The sequence below is a fragment of the Periplaneta americana genome, chromosome 17 (genome assembly GCF_040183065.1).
Source record: "Periplaneta americana isolate PAMFEO1 chromosome 17, P.americana_PAMFEO1_priV1, whole genome shotgun sequence".
Lineage (NCBI taxonomy): Eukaryota > Metazoa > Arthropoda > Insecta > Blattodea > Blattidae > Periplaneta > Periplaneta americana.
Genome location: NC_091133.1, coordinates 118,704,261 through 118,723,953, shown reverse-complemented (window position 1 = coordinate 118,723,953; position 19,693 = coordinate 118,704,261). Strand labels below are relative to the sequence as shown.

Below are 19,693 nucleotides of genomic sequence, written 5' to 3'. Positions count from 1 at the left end.
TTCATTTTACACATTACCAAAGGAAATGCAATATTCAATGTATTACCTTCATCTTTCATTATTATATGTAATACAAATAAGTAACAAATTTAACATTAATATTTACATTTTAGCCCGCATTATTCTGAAGTTACATCAGTAGTACTCATTGCAACGAGATATGGCATTCAACGTTTCTCAACCGCTTTGTTCATTAAGCTGGTTCAGATGGCCATGAAATCGTGAACATGAATAAAACAAGCTGTAATTCCATGGATACTTATTCTTAATGGTTCTGAGTGAAATTGTGATCTTATAACATCTATAATTTGAAATATTTATTTAATGTAAATCTGTGCTATCACAGAAAAAACATTGTATGATACACATTCGTAAAGTTATCTTTTTGGCTCTCACGTGTTTGTGAAACTCGGCTTCGCCTCATTTCACACTCGTGTCAAAAAGAGAACCTTTACGAATTTGTACCATAAATATTATATACAGTGTGTCCCAAAATTTACATACATAAGAAAACTGCTCTTTCTTTGTAAGAGACTGAAATGCCACTGAAAATGATCACGACTGATATGTTGAATGCTGTATTGACAACAGTGAGGTTAAACACCGGAACATGTATTATTGGAGCAAGACAAATGGCCACTGGATGGAGGATTCCAAAATGCAAGATGCCAGGATTATCGACATTTGATTGGAACCCCTCAGGATGCTTGAAAGAGGCTCGTCCAAAGAAAACTTGGAAAAAACAGTTCAGAATGAATGCAAGAGAGTGGAAAAGAACTGGAGGTGAAGAGATTGGCCAACAATAAATCCCAATGGAGATGTTACACATGTCCTATGCCTCCACTAGGAGTAACAGGAACTAAGTCAAGATGCTGGGAAGGCGAAGGTATGGTGTGGCCTATGCAGAGGCAGGCAGAATGGGGTAGGTTCCCCCCTCCCCATTTTGCTCATTCTGTGCATCAATGGCTGGATAATTTCCCAACCATTGAATTGGCCGACGAGGACCAGCAGAATGGCCTTCCTGTTCTCCAGACTTCGAACCCCTTGGTTTTTACCTCTGGCATCAATGTAAGCTCCTATTTCATGAAGTTTTACTTCTATAAGCACATGATATTATTTTCTTTTCCAGTCAATCACGGAACCTGCTTTATTAAACTTATAAAAAGATGATGAAGATTCCACAGTTGATTGTGATGACAGTAACATAGGAACCAAAAAAGTATCTTATTTAGAACTGCTTGGACACATAGAGCAGATTCAGTGTGCTCCAAGTTCTCTTCAATGTGTTACAAAGGAACACTAATTGCTTTGGAATCTTTAAGGTCGGTATTTATCAAAGAGGCTATCAAGAGCAGAAAGCAAAGAAAAATTTCAGATTTCTTTTAAAAATAGATGTCTGCAGTAATACTGTACTGTATTAAATCTACTTCTGCTGTATGTAAGTACATAAATGTGTGATTTATTATATTTAGTTTCTTAAATGTTATCTCCTAGTATTATCCTGTAGGTTAAATGGTACTCTGCTTGCACTTTTTATCCTCTGTGATAAATCACAGACCCTCAATATAACAATAACCCTGATATAGCAACACAACCTGATAGGGCCCGCAAATATCGTTATACAAAGGTTTGATTGTATTCACATATTATATACACAGAAGTCCGAAATGCTACACCTCTCAGTTCCTATCACAAGGCATCTTGTATGCATATCCGATGTATTCGAAGATGTCTCTTTCTGATGTAACTGGTACAGGCTCACCAGGAACACCTGAAAAAAGAGACAGTAGAATTAAAACGATTTGCTAAAAGCAATGTTTTTTTTTATAGTTTTTCTTATATACAATGGCCTACTTATCATTTCGAAACCCAAGTCACTGTCCTGTACAATGTGATCCACATTAAAGCCTAGCTTCAGCTAACATGCTCCAATTCGTACAGGATTTCTACTTGAGCTGTGAGCACTTAGTGACATTCTATGAAATACTGTACTTTAGGATTGCATCCGCTGAGTTAGCTCTGTGGTAGCGTGTCTGTCTCTCCAGAACTAGTCGGTCCTCGGGCTTGGGAGAGGTGGAGATGCACAACTTCTAACCACTAGACTGCACACCAATATGCCTGGGTTAAATCCCAAATCTCTCTACAGTTCATATGAAGAAAAGGCATGTCACTGATGATAGTGATTCGTCCGTCAGACGGGGATGTTAAGCCTGGCAGTCCCCTTGGTGCTATTCGACAGGAGTAGGCTATGTGTCGGCATCGGGTTTCCCATTTTCCCTTCCCCATCTTCATTATCATCCTCATCCAATCCCTACACTACACTTACACCAGAGTGCTGCATTGAACTCGGTTGAGTGTCCCACCCTCGAGTGAGATACGATCGATCGTGATACGCTCGTAATAAATAGAAGCACAGTACAAGGTCATCTCACCGACATGTCTTGTCTTGTATGGAAGGCGACAGATAAGATACACATATGTTTTGCTCACACGGTAAAAATAAGGCTTTATTTTCTGCGTTTATGACAAACGTCTAATGGAACAGTCAATGGAACATACTAAAACAGTAACATGAAGTTATAAATAAAACAGTATGAAAAACTTCGATGTACAGTTATTATTGCTAATTAATAATTATTCAATATTTGATTTACCACATATATAATATGATAGGTCCATACATAGTGTTCCGCCTATATACTGCGACAATGTAGAAATGTTTTACAAAATATTATTGATATAGCAGTAGATTAATAACAATATTAGTACAGAGATAACGTCACAGAAAATATAATAAAACGAATAATCATGCTGCACAACTGTTACAGACGCAAAGATTGATACACTAATTATTAGAAATTATTATTATTATTATTATTATTATTATTATTATTATTATTATTATTATTATTAGAAAACTTGATACAGTTCTTGCATTATCGTGATTGTGTTCTCCGTTTATAATAATTACATTTACATCCAATAACATCTAACAGATGTGGCAAAAACAAAATCACTCCTGTGTGGAAAAAAAAAAATTTACCTACAACATTTATATTACATTTTAAAGCAAGTTTTGTAGTTGTACTATACTGGGTGTTCATTTCAAAGTGTGCCATGACGTCACTGTTGTTAAGTCACCGATTTGAAGCGAGTTTCAGCTTATATGTTAGAGAAGTTGCCTATTATTCAAGGAGCTCTTCAATCTGAACTTGAGAACGTGTACGGTATAACTTGAACGTCGTAGCAACAGATGGCGGTCTGTACTGTCTGTGTGCTACCATAACCTCTTTCTAACTGTGTTTTGCGCCGGCAAGTCGTACGCAGGGTATTTGTTATCATCAGTTGCGTACGGTAACATTCCACAACACAAATCAAATACTCTGTGTCCATGTTGACCGTCGAAGTTAATGTCAACAAATATGTAAGTAATCGTCTTAACCCTCTCCCCATATCCCGACAGTACGTATTTCCAAACAGTTCACATTCCTGCCACTACCGACGTTATCGTACACATCGGTACGTACTATTCAGAATGAACGCCGTACTTGCTAGGCAACTTCTCTGCCTCCTAGGTAATACACCTTTGCGGAAGTGTAGGAATATTGAATTTTCTAGGCTCATCGGCTAGCCACATGACGGCATGCAGCGAGCCATGACACACTTTGAACTGAACACCCAGTAGAGAGGTTAGTTAAACACTGCAAAGTTTTGAAATGATAAACATCTATGATGTTACTACGCAGTTCATCACTGTAACAAGAACGAATGTCTAATGCTCAGCTTATACCGTTCGAGGATTTATCGCTCGTGACAATTTTACTCACCATGCATGTGCGCTACCTATCGGATTATGCTATGAACTACTTGGAACTCGAGCGAAAACGTCTGATGCAGACCTCTGACTTACACATACACTCACCCTAGTGCAGAACGTAACTCTGCATAGTGTGGTCCACCGAAGTGGTGTGCAACTTGAAAATCGGTCAGTCCTGCCATATATCCGCAATATGCGGAAACTGAATCACGCAAATGAAGTGGGTAGGCATTGGATACACACACATAAACACATTTAGAATTGCCAAGTGTCCCCTATTGTACAGGCCATCCTGTATTTGAGACCAAAAATTCGCTAAAACCAAACATAGCTATTGCAATCTGCTGTGCTGCCTCTCCACGATAATGTGAGATCTCATATCGCTAAGCCAATGATGGGCGTTTTAAAGGGAGACTGTACTTCCATAATATCTTACAATTTTAAATTCCTCAATTTTGGGTACACTTTTCTCAGAAGTTATAAAAGACACAAATGTAGAAAAAAATAGGGCATATGTAACATACCTTTATGTATACAACTGGTTAAATAAATTTTAAATTCCACTGAGCGATTGGCAAAAAAAAAAAAAAAATTTCATTCACAAAATTTTTTGCATTAAGAATTACTACAAATTATTTTTTATTTTTGCTGAAAATAGAAATAATCTTAACTTTTTAACCTACTGTGTAAAATGCCATCACATTGATATTGTATATTAATTCCAGTCTTCTGGGTACAATACTTTCTAAGAAAAGTGCACCAATGTCACAAAAATAAGAAAATGCAGAAAACTGGTGTCAAAGTTTCCATGTTTTTTTTTCTTTTTATTCAATGCAGTGGCACTTGACTAGAGTCATTGGCCATACAATGGCGATAGAAACTAAAATGAAAGAAAACGAAATAAAGAGAACAATGTGCAAGTGAAACTATGAAGGAGAAGATGTTAGCACTGCTGCATTCTTTCTCTGGCCTCCCAGTATCTATCCACAAAGCTGACAGATGAAAGTGCTGGACAAGTCTTGATGTGGTTTGAGTCCATGTTGTCGGAACATCCACGGAGCATGCAGTGGGGGCTGGATAATACACCCAGGCGGTGGAGGTGATTAGCCAGGCAGTCATGACTGACTGCGGTGCGGAACGTTGCAACAGCTTCTCTTCTGGGCCATTCGGGAAGAGTGGAGTTCAGTGCGTCCTTCCAGTGTTTATCTTCAATTTGGTCCTCCAAACTCTTATGGAAACGTTGTCTCACTCGACTTCTTATATTTGTAGACGCTCTATAGAATGGCAGGATGTTAGAATATGAAAGGAGGATAGTTGTTCCTTTCTTTGCCAGAAAGTCTGCTGCTTCATTCCCAGCAATACCGCAGTGAGAAGGTATCCATTGCAGATGTACAATTTTATTTAGTAATGCAATGTTAAATTCCTCAATTTTGGGAGTACTTTTCTCAGAAGTGATAAAAGATACAAATGTAGGAAAAATAGGGCTTATGTAACATACTTTTATGTATAGAATCGGCTAAATAAATTTAAAATTACACTGAGTAGTTGGCAAAACAAAATTTTTCATTCATAACATTTTTTGTATTAAGAATTACTGCAATATTTTTGCTTAAGATAGGGCTAAAAGCTCACAATTAGAAGAAATAAAATGATATTATCATTTTACACATATTAAACTACTGGAAAACGATAAATACCAAAATTTCAATTTTTTTGTCAAAATTCAGTGTACAGACTCCCCTTAATGGATTACAAATGGGAATCACTCCCTCACTCAGCCCGCAGTCCGGATAAAAGTCCACCTGACCATTATATTTTCCCCAAAACGGAAAATCACTTCAGGGTCGATGTTTTACAATGTTAAACAACCCGAATATAGCTGTGATTCAACACATCTCAGTGCTAACTACAAACGAAAATTAAATGGCATCCAACAGCTACTACAATGCTTGGAAACAGTCATAACACTCTAAGGGGACTATTGTCAACAACCTTGACCTATAATCTTTTCGCTGTAAGAAAAATCCTAATATAAACAAAATCACGTGACTGAAGTGAGGCTTCATTGGCCGCTGTTTGGCGCCATAGATTCTCAGTACGTGTTCCCACCTACTGTTGTACATTCTGTTTCATGTTAAACATTTCCCGTTACTTGTCAAGTAGGCCTAACCTCACTACTATGCATTCATTTGCTTAGGAAACATTTACTTTATAATTACTGTGATTAAATCTCACATAACTTATTATATACATTTAAGACTATTTGTTTTTCTCCACTTTTGAGAGGGTTTGTGTTTAATAACCAAACACACCGAGGATGCAGAAGCCATACTTCAGTACCACGTGATCCTATTCTTGAATGCGCAGTACCTATCAAAGATAATAGCTCGACCATTACCATCCTAAATATCCTGACTTAAACATAACAATTTGGTGTCAGAATTTTAAACATAACATAGCCGTGACCGGTAGTACCTGCCACGATAAACTAGTGCCCAACAACGCGTGCTTACGTGAACAACTACGAGCACAAGTGACGCCAGCTTGTTACAAGTACAGACTACCTCGGTATTATTGTTTGTATTCATCGGCATTCATAGTACATAACAGAATATAAAAGTAGCTTTTCTTATACATATCGTTTTACATATGAGTGAAGTTATATGTTTCATTGTATTTAACAACTAGAATTCATTTTTTTATTTTCAAATAATACAAGATGATAGTTTCCAAATACGGACTACATTTTCCTGCGTCGTGTGAGTGTTTCGACTGTGAGCCAATCACGGGTATGACAGCCACGTGCTTGTGTTTACATTAGAATTTTTCTTACAGCGAAAACAGTATAAGTGGATCGAAAAATAAAATGTATGCTAATTAAGTATGTGCATTACTTCTGGGATCACCCTCTAGCAGCTTGTTTTTACAACCATAACTAGATAAGTTTCGTACAAAACAACGAGAGTTCGTTGATTGCCATGGTAACAAGGTTTCAAAACATAAGAAGAGAAATAATTAACATTGCTACAGTACAGTAGAAACTGAGTAAACGTTCACGCAACTTACCTGTTGAACCTACAGGTCGTAATGAATACTCATTCAGAGTGAAGCCGTTTTCAAGAGCATGGGCCCTCATGTTTTTATTGAAGAGATCGGAGCCAGTGAAGTATAGAATACTGCAATAATACTGGTCATGCGGTGTGAGTCGGATATCCAGGCGGCGTGAAGGATATTTTGAATGTAGTCTGCATACACCCTGCAAAACAGAGGTGTATATGTCTTCAAATTTATATATTAACCAAACTGTGTATTCATTTACTTCTTAGAATGGTTTTTAAACCACAACGCATAATGAATTTATAAGATACAGTTAAATGTCATTACAATAAATGAAGGATATACGGGAATAGCGATCAAGGTCCATTTTAGAAAGTTTCGAGAAAAACGAATTTTAAACTTTAAGCACTTAATACTTTGTTATGTGTGTATTTAATAGAAATTGACGTAGTGGAATGTCAAGAACAATGATTTCTTATTACTAGCTAGACCACATGATAGTACTTCCTTTCCACTATAAGATGGCATTATTAACTCAATTTCTATTTTTGATGGACCTTGATCGTTTTTCTCGTGTACCTTTCAAATGTAAGAATAAGGAATTTTTCAGTTTAGCGAAATTTTATATTGGGTCCCACCATTTTCCTACATTTTTAATGCAAAAAGAATACCTTTATAACGAATGACAGTATAAATAATTTCTTCCACTACCTAGTCCCAGAGTATGCCATTTTTATTTATTTATTTTCTTTAATTCAAATAAGAGTGACTGGGATTGGTGATAGCGAGATGATATTTGGCGATATGAGGTCGAGGATTTGCCATAGATTACTTGACATTTGCCTTACGATTGGAGAAAACCTCGGAAAAACCCAACCATGTAATCAGTCCAAATGGGAATCGAACCGTGCCTGAGAGCAACTCCAGATCGCCAGACAAGTGTCTCAGCTGACTTAGCTACACCGGTGACTATTTTTTTATTATTTCAAGTGTCCAAAGTTTGTCACAAGTGCCCATAACATCAGGATTTTGTGATAACGTCACACTCAGTATCTATAATGCACATTGGGTCCTGCTTTTTCTGTCTGGAAATGTGTCACTTTCTTGTAAAAAGTTTTCCATAAAAACGCAAGATTTAATTTCGTTACAAAAATTATTACATTACTGAAAAATTACAGGCATTATTATTTCAGCACAAAGTGGACTTCCTATGGTGTATATTGGTCCGAATACACTGGTCGAAATTTCATTAGAAAATTTCTTCCCCCATGAAGATCTAAACCAGTGTGTGGTCTCTGTCACTTACTTATACAGTGAAGCCTGTTCAAGACGGAAGTGACATGGTCCTAATTTTCTTTTCTGTTGTGGATAGGTTTCCGTGTTATTCAGGTGTGAAGTTAGAATGGAATATTTTATCATTTGCATAAATGAAAAACAAAATGGCATGCCGCAAATTGTAGGAATTACAAAATATTCCGTTTAACACTACTGACATTAAATCAGCTTCCTGTCGCTTATTTAATTGGTGAATGATCTTGATGAAAATCTCATTTCGTGTATAAATTGTATCGTAACTCACTCATTAAACACAGTAAAGTTTATTAATTACACTAAATTTAATATCTAACACTATAATATAATATTGTACTGTATATCACAGCACATTATTTAATTGGACTAGGAGCCTAGAAGCCTTGAATCCTGGATTATTTAATTTCTTTGCCAGTTCAAGGGTTTTCTTTGCAGAATAGGTCCAGAAATTTGCGTGATCTTTGAAAGGGCAAGAACAATCCACTCCCACAACAGTTCATTTATTTCTATGTAACCAGTTGTTTTCTCTTTCTTTTTATGTCACCATTATTGACCGCAAGCCACTCACTCATGATACGGCCTTTATTTTTTAAAGTGTTAAGTTACACCTGAGTTTTCCATTCATAAATTTCAACATTATTTTGCATACTCTTCGTTTCTCATTTTCCTCGATAACTTTTACTTCATCAATTAATGATAGTGCAACATTATTACGCAACTTTTTTTTATCACGAAATCGCTAATACACTTGCGTTCTACCCAGCTACGGCAGTATACAGGAGTGAAGCATTGAACATCTTTGAAGGGACTCGTCTGCCTAGTCAATAGGGTAATAAAATTTATGACCACCAGGCCAACACACCCTCGCACCTTCAAAAATTTTACAAAGAAAACTTGTTTTTATTTTAGTGATCTACTAGTATTTTGTACATTCCTTGAAAGCACATACTGCTTCAAAATATAGTTTACATTAAAGTAGTGTTTCCAAAATATTATTTCCGTTTTGAACAATAGCAGACAGTTTCCGTTTCCGCGTTGGACAGTTTCCGTTTTATTCAGGAAAAATTACACATAATAGGCCTACATATGAATTTCACCGGGACCAATAAATTGTTTCGAAATAGACAGGATTCCAGATTATTCAGGTTCCGATTTGAACAGGTTTCACTGTAATTAATAATAAACACTATCTAAACTCTTACCATGAATTTCACATCTCCCAGAGAAATGGTGTCTGTAATAAGTCCTTTTGAGTGTAGCAAATCGACAACTTGTTTCAAAAGATGCGATTTCTTTTTGCTCCCATGTACTGAAGTGTATGAAGGATGTGTTAAGAGTACATCCACATCACCACTCTCGGGTTTTCCACGTCTGTAAGAAACAAATACATCTTTTCATAGCAATTACTGGTGACAATCTTTACTTGGCCTTGTAACATTACAGAATCGATTTAAACATAGATGTTTCCAGAATTAAGAATCATATATCATAAAAGCGTTACTTTATACATTGATGGCTTTAAAATGTTGAAAAACACAAGCTCTTATGCTGTATTAAGTTATAAATTTCTCTAGAATACACAGTAAATGTAACAATGAATCTGTTACTCCCTATAGTTTTGAAAGAAGCTAATTTAGTACTCCTCTAGAACCAAATTTATCAAGATCTTGAACATACTGCTTCAATTACAAATAACGAGCATTTGTTTCGCTTTGAATTTAACTCTATTTAGTTCATCCATTTTTTAAAGACTTTGTCATTTTGTTTTTAGTTCATAAAATTTTTAAGCACTTCGTAATTTTTTTATGAATATTTTAATGCAGCTGTAGGCCCCAGTCACTTGCTTTTAATTAATGATAAACAAAACACTAGCTGAACTCTTAATATGACTTCATAACTCCCAGAGAAATGGTGTCTTCACACTATCGTATAAGCAATTTTTTTATTATTATTTCTTTCTCTTAAATGTTTCATTTCTCAATTTTGCCACTGGCCAACATAACTATTCTAGTAATACAGATGTGGACGAATTATTAACAAAATTGACGATTTTTATGATAATTCTGTTTACAAAATTTGACTTTTCAGTTTAGACTACAATTGACAATTTTGCATATTTCTATCATTACAGTAGACAGAAATATGCAAAATTTAAACTGTAGTTTAAATTGAAGAGCTTAATTTTGTAAAAATATATAATAAAAATCTTCAATTTTGTTAATAATTTGTAAATTAGCAAAAATGTCAACTACAGTCTAAATTGAAGAGTCAAATTTTGTAAAACTGTAAAATAAAAATCTTCAGTTTTGCTAATAATTTGGAAATATCCAAAATGTCAACTTTATTCCAAATTGAAGAATCGAATTTTGTAAAAATATATAATAAAAACCTTTAGTTTTGCTAATGATTTGTAAATATGCAAAAATATCAAATGTAGTCCAAACTGAAGAGTCAAATTTTCTAAAAATATACAATACAAATCTTCAATTTTGCTAATAATTTGGAAATACACAAAAATGTTAACTGTAGTCTAAATTGAAGAATCATATTTTGTAAAAATATATAATAAAAATCTTCAGTTTTGCTAATAATTTGGAAATATCCAAAATGTCAACTTTATTCCAAATTGAAGAATCGAATTTTGTAAAAATATATAATAAAAACCTTCAGTTTTGCTAATGATTTGTAAATATGCAAAAATATCAAATGTAGTCCAAATTGAAGAGTCAAATTTTCTAAAAATATACAATACAAATCTTCAATTTTGCTAATAATTTGGAAATACACAAAAATGTTAACTGTAGTCTAAATTGAAGAATCATATTTTGTAAAAATATATAATAAAAATCTTCAGTTTTGCTAATAATTTGGAAATATCCAAAATGTCAACTTTATTCCAAATTGAAGAATCGAATTTTGTAAAAATATATAATAAAAACCTTCAGTTTTGCTAATGATTTGTAAATATGCAAAAATATCAAATGTAGTCCAAATTGAAGAGTCAAATTTTCTAAAAATATACAATACAAATCTTCAATTTTGCTAATAATTTGGAAATACACAAAAATGTTAACTGTAGTCTAAATTGAAGAATCATATTTTGTAAAAATATATAATAAAAATCTTCAGTTTTGCTAATAATTTGGAAATATCCAAAATGTCAACTTTATTCCAAATTGAAGAATCGAATTTTGTAAAAATATATAATAAAAACCTTCAGTTTTGCTAATGATTTGCAAATATGCAAAAATATCAAATGTAGTCCAAATTGAAGAGTCAAATTTTTTAAAAATATACAATACAAATCTTCAATTTTGCTAATAATTTGGAAATACACAAAAATGTTAACTGTAGTCTAAATTGAAGAATCATATTTTGTAAAAATATATAATAAAAATCTTCAGTTTTGCTAATAATTTGGAAATATCCAAAATGTCAACTTTATTCCAAATTGAAGAATCGAATTTTGTAAAAATATATAATAAAAACCTTCAGTTTTGCTAATGATTTGTAAATATGCAAAAATATCAAATGTAGTCCAAATTGAAGAGTCAAATTTTTTAAAAATATACAATACAAATCTTCAATTTTGCTAATAATTTGGAAATACACAAAAATGTTAACTGTAGTCTAAATTGAAGAATCATATTTTGTAAAAATATATAATAAAAATCTTCAGTTTTGCTAATAATTTGGAAATATCCAAAATGTCAACTTTATTCCAAATTGAAGAATCGAATTTTGTAAAAATATATAATAAAAACCTTCAGTTTTGCTAATGATTTGTAAATATGCAAAAATATCAAATGTAGTCCAAATTGAAGAGTCAAATTTTTTAAAAATATACAATACAAATCTTCAATTTTGCTAATAATTTGGAAATACACAAAAATGTTAACTGTAGTCTAAATTGAAGAATCATATTTTGTAAAAATATATAATAAAAATCTTCAATTTTGCTAATAATTTGTCCACATCTGTATATTCTGGCCTCTTTACGCTATTATCTTCTCATTTTGGCTATATATTTATAATTTGTCACATGATGTTCCACATAAAATTTTAAACAAGTACTAAAATGTATTATTCTAAAAAACGAATCTATTTCAAAATGAAACTGAATCTAAGAAGAACAAAAGAGAACAAATCAATACTACCAGATATAAAAGTGAACTAAATGTCTGAGCATAACCACAATCCTAGAACAAGCATACCTGTAACTACCACAAATGGTTATAAGATATTCTGGATCCAATTTGTGCACTTCATTTTTAATAATATTTTCTATTTCTTCAATTTCTTGTCTTGGAATTTTCTTCTCAAAATCTTCAAAATACCTACAATTTAATAAAAAATTAATGACAATTAATAATAAATTTACAATTGCAATAAAATCAAAGTACTAAAACATTACCTGATTAATAAAGACTAGGTAATTTAATGTACGAGTCAAGAATGAAAAAAGAATTAGTTACTGAAGTACAAGTTAAACACAGATTAATTCGATGGTGTTTGGATAAAGGGAGATAAGTCATAAAAAATGAGTTTTGAGCTAAATGAAAATTAAACATCGAACCCTTATTGCAAATAATTTTCTACACAAATAAAACACATCAAATGATAGTACTGTTGTTTTTTTTTTTTTCACACCCACTTGTAGAATTTTATTTGTATATTCCCCTGGGGAATTTGCACAAAAACTGACTTCACCCCATTTTTACCCAAACACCATCGAATTATATAGGAATTAAATTACTGGAGATTGAAGTATTTTATGCTAGAATAAGAGAACTATTTACAAGAAGCCATGTCTGAACGAGTCTCAATTACTAAGTTTATGTTTGAATTGAATTTTACTTCGACAGTCTCTGAACAACCCATCACCACAAAAAAAAACAGCTTGTTATGAAACCACACAATAAGCCTCAGAATGGGACTGATTCTCTGGCACGACCACAGCAAAGTGGGTTGCAATGAACCTCCAGGTTCCTTAAAAGTCATTTGTAAGTATTATGAATGCTAACATTTTCTCTGACATTCAAGTAACTACAGAGAACTTCACTTGATTTACTGCCAAATAGACAGAGATTTCTGCTTTGCACTATCAAACCTACTGCACACTTCACAGAATTCAAATTATGACTAAATTTTACGGGAATGACAGAAATCTATTGACAGGGAGACTTTTGAGGTTAAAATCCTTTCATACATAGGAAAGTACCGGTAAATACACCTTCCGACAGTGCTGACCGGAGGGTTTCTTCAGGTAGAGAGTGAAATTTCTTTCTTGCACTCATGGTGCAATAACCCTCAGTACAGTCAAAGCAATATATTTTTTCATCATGCTTTTAAAACTATAAGCTTCGCAATTTATACGGAATTTTTTATTAATTTCCAATTCGAAAAAAGTGTCACAAGAGGGATTTAGTAGCAGTACAAGAGGGCAAAATTATGTAGGATTGCATATTAAATCTCCAGTGACCAAATAAAAAAGAGTGTAATAAACGGGAGTCCCGCGCCGTGGCGTCGCGGTCTAAGGCATCCCGCCTAGGACCCGCGTTACGGAATGCGCGCTGGTTCGAGTCCTCATGGGGGAAGAAATTTTCTCATGAAATTTCGGCCAGTGTATGGGACCGGTGCCCACCCAGCATCGTGATGCACTTGGGGAGCTACGATAGGTAGCGAAATCCTGTTGTGAATACCAGCTATAATGGCTGGGGGGATCATCGTGCTAACCACACGATTCTGGTTGGATGATCGTCCACCTCTGCTTCGACATGTGGGCGTGAGGCCAGCAGCCGGCTGGTCGGTCTAGGCCCTTCACGGGCTGTAGTGCCACAGATTATTTTTTTAATAAACGGGATAGCTTTATAAGCAGGAGCGTACTAACGAGGTTTTACTGTAGTTACTTTCTATTATGATTATTATGACTATAATCTCTGCAAAATATTGATGACTCAAATATGACTGCTCAATTTAGCTTAATATACCACAATCACAAAGAAATAAGTAAATTGGTACGAAATGGGACTATCACCTCCATCTTCTTCCTAACAAGGTTGCAATCCATTAACATTAATTCACTGTCTCCGAGAAGAGGAATGATGAGGAAATAAGAATTTAGAAATAAATACGATTTTACACCTTGATTACACAACTTGTAACTTGTAACTCACTTCGGAGTATGTATTATATGTCTTTCTCGTGTTAAATTTTACCGTATCTCGTTAACATGTTTCAGCCTGTTATGGGTCATCTTCAGAACAAAACATAATCACAAAAAACGTAAAAATACAACACAAACACAAAAACACACTAACATATGAAAACAAAAACACACACAAGATTGCAACCTCATTCAAGAAATTAAATTACAACATCGCATACAGAACAAATAATACTCTACAAAAGCATCTCAACACGCAAACAACAAATACAACCACACAGGCGTATACAAATTCAAATGCAACACCTAGAACAACTTCTACATAGGACAGACAGGCAGATCATTTCAAACACGTTACAAAGAATACATCACAGCCATAACAAAACTACAAAACACTTCCATATATGCAGAACACATCACAAATGCTAACCACATCTACAGAGACATAAACACAGACATGAAAATTCTGCATATTCAACCAAAACGCCAGATACTAAACACACTAAAACATTACGAAATATATAGACACACAAAAACACATCCCAATGAAATTCTCAACACACAACTCAATCTCAGAACACACACACTCTTTGAATCCACATTACACTACACAAACAAACTCCCACAGGAAACACAAACAAAAAGCGCCAAGACCAGCACCAACCAGTTCTGAAGGAAGCCCATAACAGGCTGAAACATGTTAACCAGGTACAATAAAATTTAACACGAGAAAGACATATAATACATATTATGAAATAAGATTTCTTAAAGTAGTGTAATGTTACATTCCATAAGTGAAGCTGACGTATTTTTGCACAGAAACTGAAAACTGCACACATGCTTAAATTATTGACGAAATCACAATAAAACCATCTAGAATATGACTGTTACTTACTTCAGTCCTATCAGTTGGTGATGGTTTAGCTGGTCTCTGTGTTTCTGTAGATCCTCAATTGTTTTTATGCCTGCGTCCACAAGCTGCCTGGCTTTTGCAGGACCAATCCCAGATACACGTGTCATCAAATTAATGGACGTACTTGTATCATCATGTCGAATCTTTCAAGAAAAAATAAAATATTTAAGTAACTTATTTTCAAAGATTACGATCTCCTGTTCACTGAAACTTCATATTATACAGTGAGGTATCCTTTTTTTTTTTTTTTTTTTGTAGGTTGTTTTACGACGCTTTATCAACATCTCAGGTTATTTAGCGTCTGAATAAGATGGTGATAATGCCGGTGAAATGAGTCCGGGGTCCAGCACCGAAAGTTACCCAGCATTTGCTCATATTGGGTGAGGGAAAACCCCGGAAAAAACCTCAACCAGGTAACTTGCCCCGACCGGGAATCGAACCCGGGCCAGTGAGGTATCTTAAATGAATTACTTCTGAAATAAAATCAGAACTTATAAAGTGAATAAAACTTATTTTGATGCAACTAAACAGCTCATCAATTAAACTTTAGGATTTGCTTTATTTACACACCTGAATTTAAATTTACGAATTATATTCTTTAGGAGAGCCCTCCTCCCCCTCCCCTCAAATTACAATGTCTTGCTACAGTCAGTTACAGAAACCCATTTAGTTCATGACAGAAAACCCTTCCTGCAAATATTCCCAAAAGAAAAAATCTGCAGCTGCCAAACTGGGTAAACACTCAAGTCATGCAATGTTACCAAATCGAAAAATTATGTGCACACTAATATGATCAGTTGTATGAGCAGTGGTCCCATCTTGTTAATATCACAAGTTTCCTGGTTGATGCTGTAGCTCTTCTAATGTAGAAATGAGGAAATACTCCATTACTATGAATATCATTCTGCGTTCAATTTCTTTTTGTTAATTGAAATTTTTCTATCTTACCATTTAAAAATGCTAGGCATGTCTCATTTTACATCGGTTAACAAACTATTTAATAGTTATATCACAGTCTCGTATATACAGTCCCGAAACTCAATATGTAGGAAATATGCATTCACAGATAGTTGCTAACCATTATAGTCGCGATGCTGTTATTCCTGGCGTGACTCCTCCTCTTTGCTTATGTCTTCGGAAGTGAAGGCTCTATAAAGTATAGGTAGGTAGTATCGTTCGCCATTTTTGTTCTTTCGTTGCCAAGCTACCATACGAGGAATCTATTTGCCACACCGTTAAACATTATCATGTCGTAGCTCCTATGATAATAAATCAAACGCACTGTAATTCAACAAATAACTGAGCGGCAAATAACGTCTTCGTGTGCTTTCTGCGAACGCCAACGAAAGAGCGAAAATGGCGGGCGATTATATTAAGTATTTATCGAGCCTTAAGAAATTAATAATGTCTTCATAAGCGAATCACAAGACGCACACGTTTAAATGTAGCCGACCTGCAACACGATTGGCTGCCGGAAATTAGAGTGACGGGACTATAGGATCGCTACTATAGCCTCATCACAAACAATGCAAAATAGTACCAGCACAATATATTGTTCCCAGTACCCTCAAAACTAAAGCTTCGTGACTGTATATACTAGATTGTGGTTATATTCTACATCAAATTTATATTACTGATTGTTCTGTATGGTTATGAAACTTTGACTCTCACTCTGAGAGAGGAACAGACGTTAAGGGTGTTTGAGAATAAGGTGCTTAGGAAAATATTTGGGGCTAAGAGGGATGAAGTTACATGAGAATGGAGAAAGTTACACAACGCAAAACTGCACGTATTATATTCTTCACCTGACATAATTAGGAACATTAAATCCAGACGTTTGAGATGGGCAGGGCATGTAGCATATATGAGTGAATCCAGAAAGTGTCTTAGTTGTGAGGCCAGAGGGAAAAAGATCTTTGGGAAGGCCGAGACGTAGATGGGAGGGTAATATTAAAATGGATTTGAGGGAGATGGGATATGATTGTAGAAACTGGATTAATCTTGCTAAGGATAGGGACCAATGGCGGGCTTGAGGGTGGGAATGAACCTCCGGGTTCCTTAAAAGCCATAAATAAGTAAGTATTCTACACCAAATTACTAAGAAAAAAAGCTAAATATGTAAGTTCAAAATGCAAAACATGATAAAAGAATCGCCATCTCTAATATGCTATTAGTATAGAAATAATAGTTTTTCACTTCGCAGTATTTTTTATATTTCACAATGACTATGTAAGAAATGCACAACTCTAAACGCCAAATTAAATAAGTAATTATCATTAGCATATTATGTCATTCTTATTAAAAGACTCAACTGTGTCATCTTTACCAACCTTTTCAAGTTTCTGTAATTTTCCTGTTTGAATGAATTCATCAATTTTCTTGGCAATCTTAACTCCAACGCCATTGAGTTTCTGTGCCTCTTCTCCAGACTTAATTCTTGTGGGATGGGCAGCTAATGTAGTTGCAGCATTACGATAGGCATTATACTTATAAATATTTCGATTCACATTTCTTTCGTAGTTTGCCAACTCTGTATAAAAACGAAATATGATAAACATAATTAACGATAGTTAAGTTAGTCAAAGCTTAACACTTTACAGACTGACAGTTACTAGACTTTATGGGTTAGCCAGGAGATTAGTAATAGTATTATTTATATAGTATGTTGGTACTTTTAAATTTTATGTAACATTAGACTTACCGACTGCCTACACAAGCAACAAGTTATACTAAATGTTTAGGATTAGTGTAAAACTGGCCTATGTCTCCTATAGTGGGCGGGACATAAGTAACATTCACCGTAGTAAATTGAGTTTGAAATGAGAGTTACGTCTTAATGGAGGTGGAAAAACAAGTCTGTAATTTTAAAGATACGATGGAAAGGTATGATGTCATACAATTCCTCGGCCTCATATCACTTAAATAATCCCAACTAACCCACTCACATCATACCTTTCCATCGTATCTTTAAAATTACCCTCACACCCTCACGCTTCCTTAAATATTATCACTCATGCACTCCCATTCACATAATTTTAAGTTAGGTACTTGTTTTTGTTTTGATTTGCACTAACCTATTAAAAAATCACATAAATCATTATTGAGGTTATTTTCGTTCGAAGGAGCCTTTCTTTTGCTCATCAATTCAAATTTGATTTACTACTAATTTTTTGAACTCGTGTCAATAATAGCTACTTAACTACTACTCACTCATAACACAGACTACTATAATATTTATCTTAAATTTGTTTGAACGGGATTCAAATCTACCAAATACGAACAACCATCTCTTTCCGTAGTTCCTCCCAGCCCTACCGTACTCATGGAACTGTCGTCGTCTGTCACATGGCACTTCTCAGAAGTGTCGCCAACTGAAATGTACGGAGAGTCGCTTAACAGTACTTCCAAATTCACTAGAATCAATGGAGAAAGGTTCATTATTGTCGCTATAATATGCTGAAAATTCGTTAATTCCTACTTAAGCAATAGAAAAGAAGTTGCCAAGAAACATTTTAAAGTCACCAGATTTGCAACAAAGTTGCTGCATTGGCAACACTGACGGCAATGCTCCATACATCCATCTGTTCTGTTGAAATTTCCCTAACACTTTCTGTTTATACAATTCAGTAATGGTGAAAAAATGCTTTTCTCTCAAATATATCCATGTTTTCCAAAAATTCATAAAGGAAGAATAGGAATTATTTACAACTGCGTTACCAAAGGCAGGCAGATATCCATTTGATCCACACACACTTACCAACAAAAATGCGTATAATAGCATACCAAAAACCAGAACTAACCTAACCTCTCTCACTGTTACTCGACCGTATCAAAATTCGCTTATCTTTCAAAATGTATATTAAAAAAAGTTTGGGTAGGCCTACATGTAAATCCAAATCACATATAAGATTGCTCAGTCCTATAGACTTAGAAAGCAACAACTTTCAATTTCATTGTGCTGCCATCTAACAACTGCATAATGTCATGACACAACTCTTTTGAATTGCATGAAGCAACTGTACTTCCATCTGGCAGTCCACCAATTAGACAGTGGCAATCACAGATCAAGTGGTTGTTCTCTTCCACATGTAACGTTTTTAACATGGGTATGGCCAATCTGTTACATATATGTGATCAGCGTTGTAATCCTGCCTCTCCACCAGCCACCACTTTCACAGCTACTTTCCACCCTCATTTCGGTGCGAAATCGACGACACAGCTCAATTTTTTTGTTCATAGTATGGCACGACTAAAAGTACATAAATACATTCATATCTTAGCAGTACAGTGATAGAGAAATTCCATTAATATTTCAATATTGTGCTACAAACAGAAGATCTACAACTGAATGCCTGTCTTTCAGAGATGCTCTTGTTTTTCATGCCCAGGCGCATTAAAGTAATGGCCAGTGGAGCTTAGTCATGAGATG

At 34.6% G+C, this 19,693-nt stretch overlaps 1 protein-coding gene across 2 annotated transcripts; it reads right to left on the bottom strand.

Annotated features, from left to right (window-relative positions):
* On the bottom strand, positions 1 to 18,613 carry LOC138692707 (DNA polymerase beta-like). 2 transcript variants are annotated; one of them, XM_069815862.1, is made up of 7 exons: positions 18,475 to 18,613; positions 17,595 to 17,794; positions 15,247 to 15,407; positions 12,400 to 12,522; positions 9,388 to 9,556; positions 6,884 to 7,073; positions 1 to 1,771 (listed from the first exon to the last, which is right to left on the bottom strand). In XM_069815862.1, exons 1-7 carry the CDS (start codon positions 18,476 to 18,478, stop codon positions 1,680 to 1,682), a joined length of 939 nt encoding a protein of 312 aa, XP_069671963.1. In that variant the 5' UTR covers positions 18,479 to 18,613; the 3' UTR covers positions 1 to 1,679. The 2 variants fall into 2 exon arrangements, with proteins under 2 accessions (XP_069671963.1, XP_069671962.1); XM_069815861.1 differs by having other exon boundaries at positions 18,339 to 18,606.
* Positions 18,614 to 19,693: the final 1,080 nt, after the last annotated feature.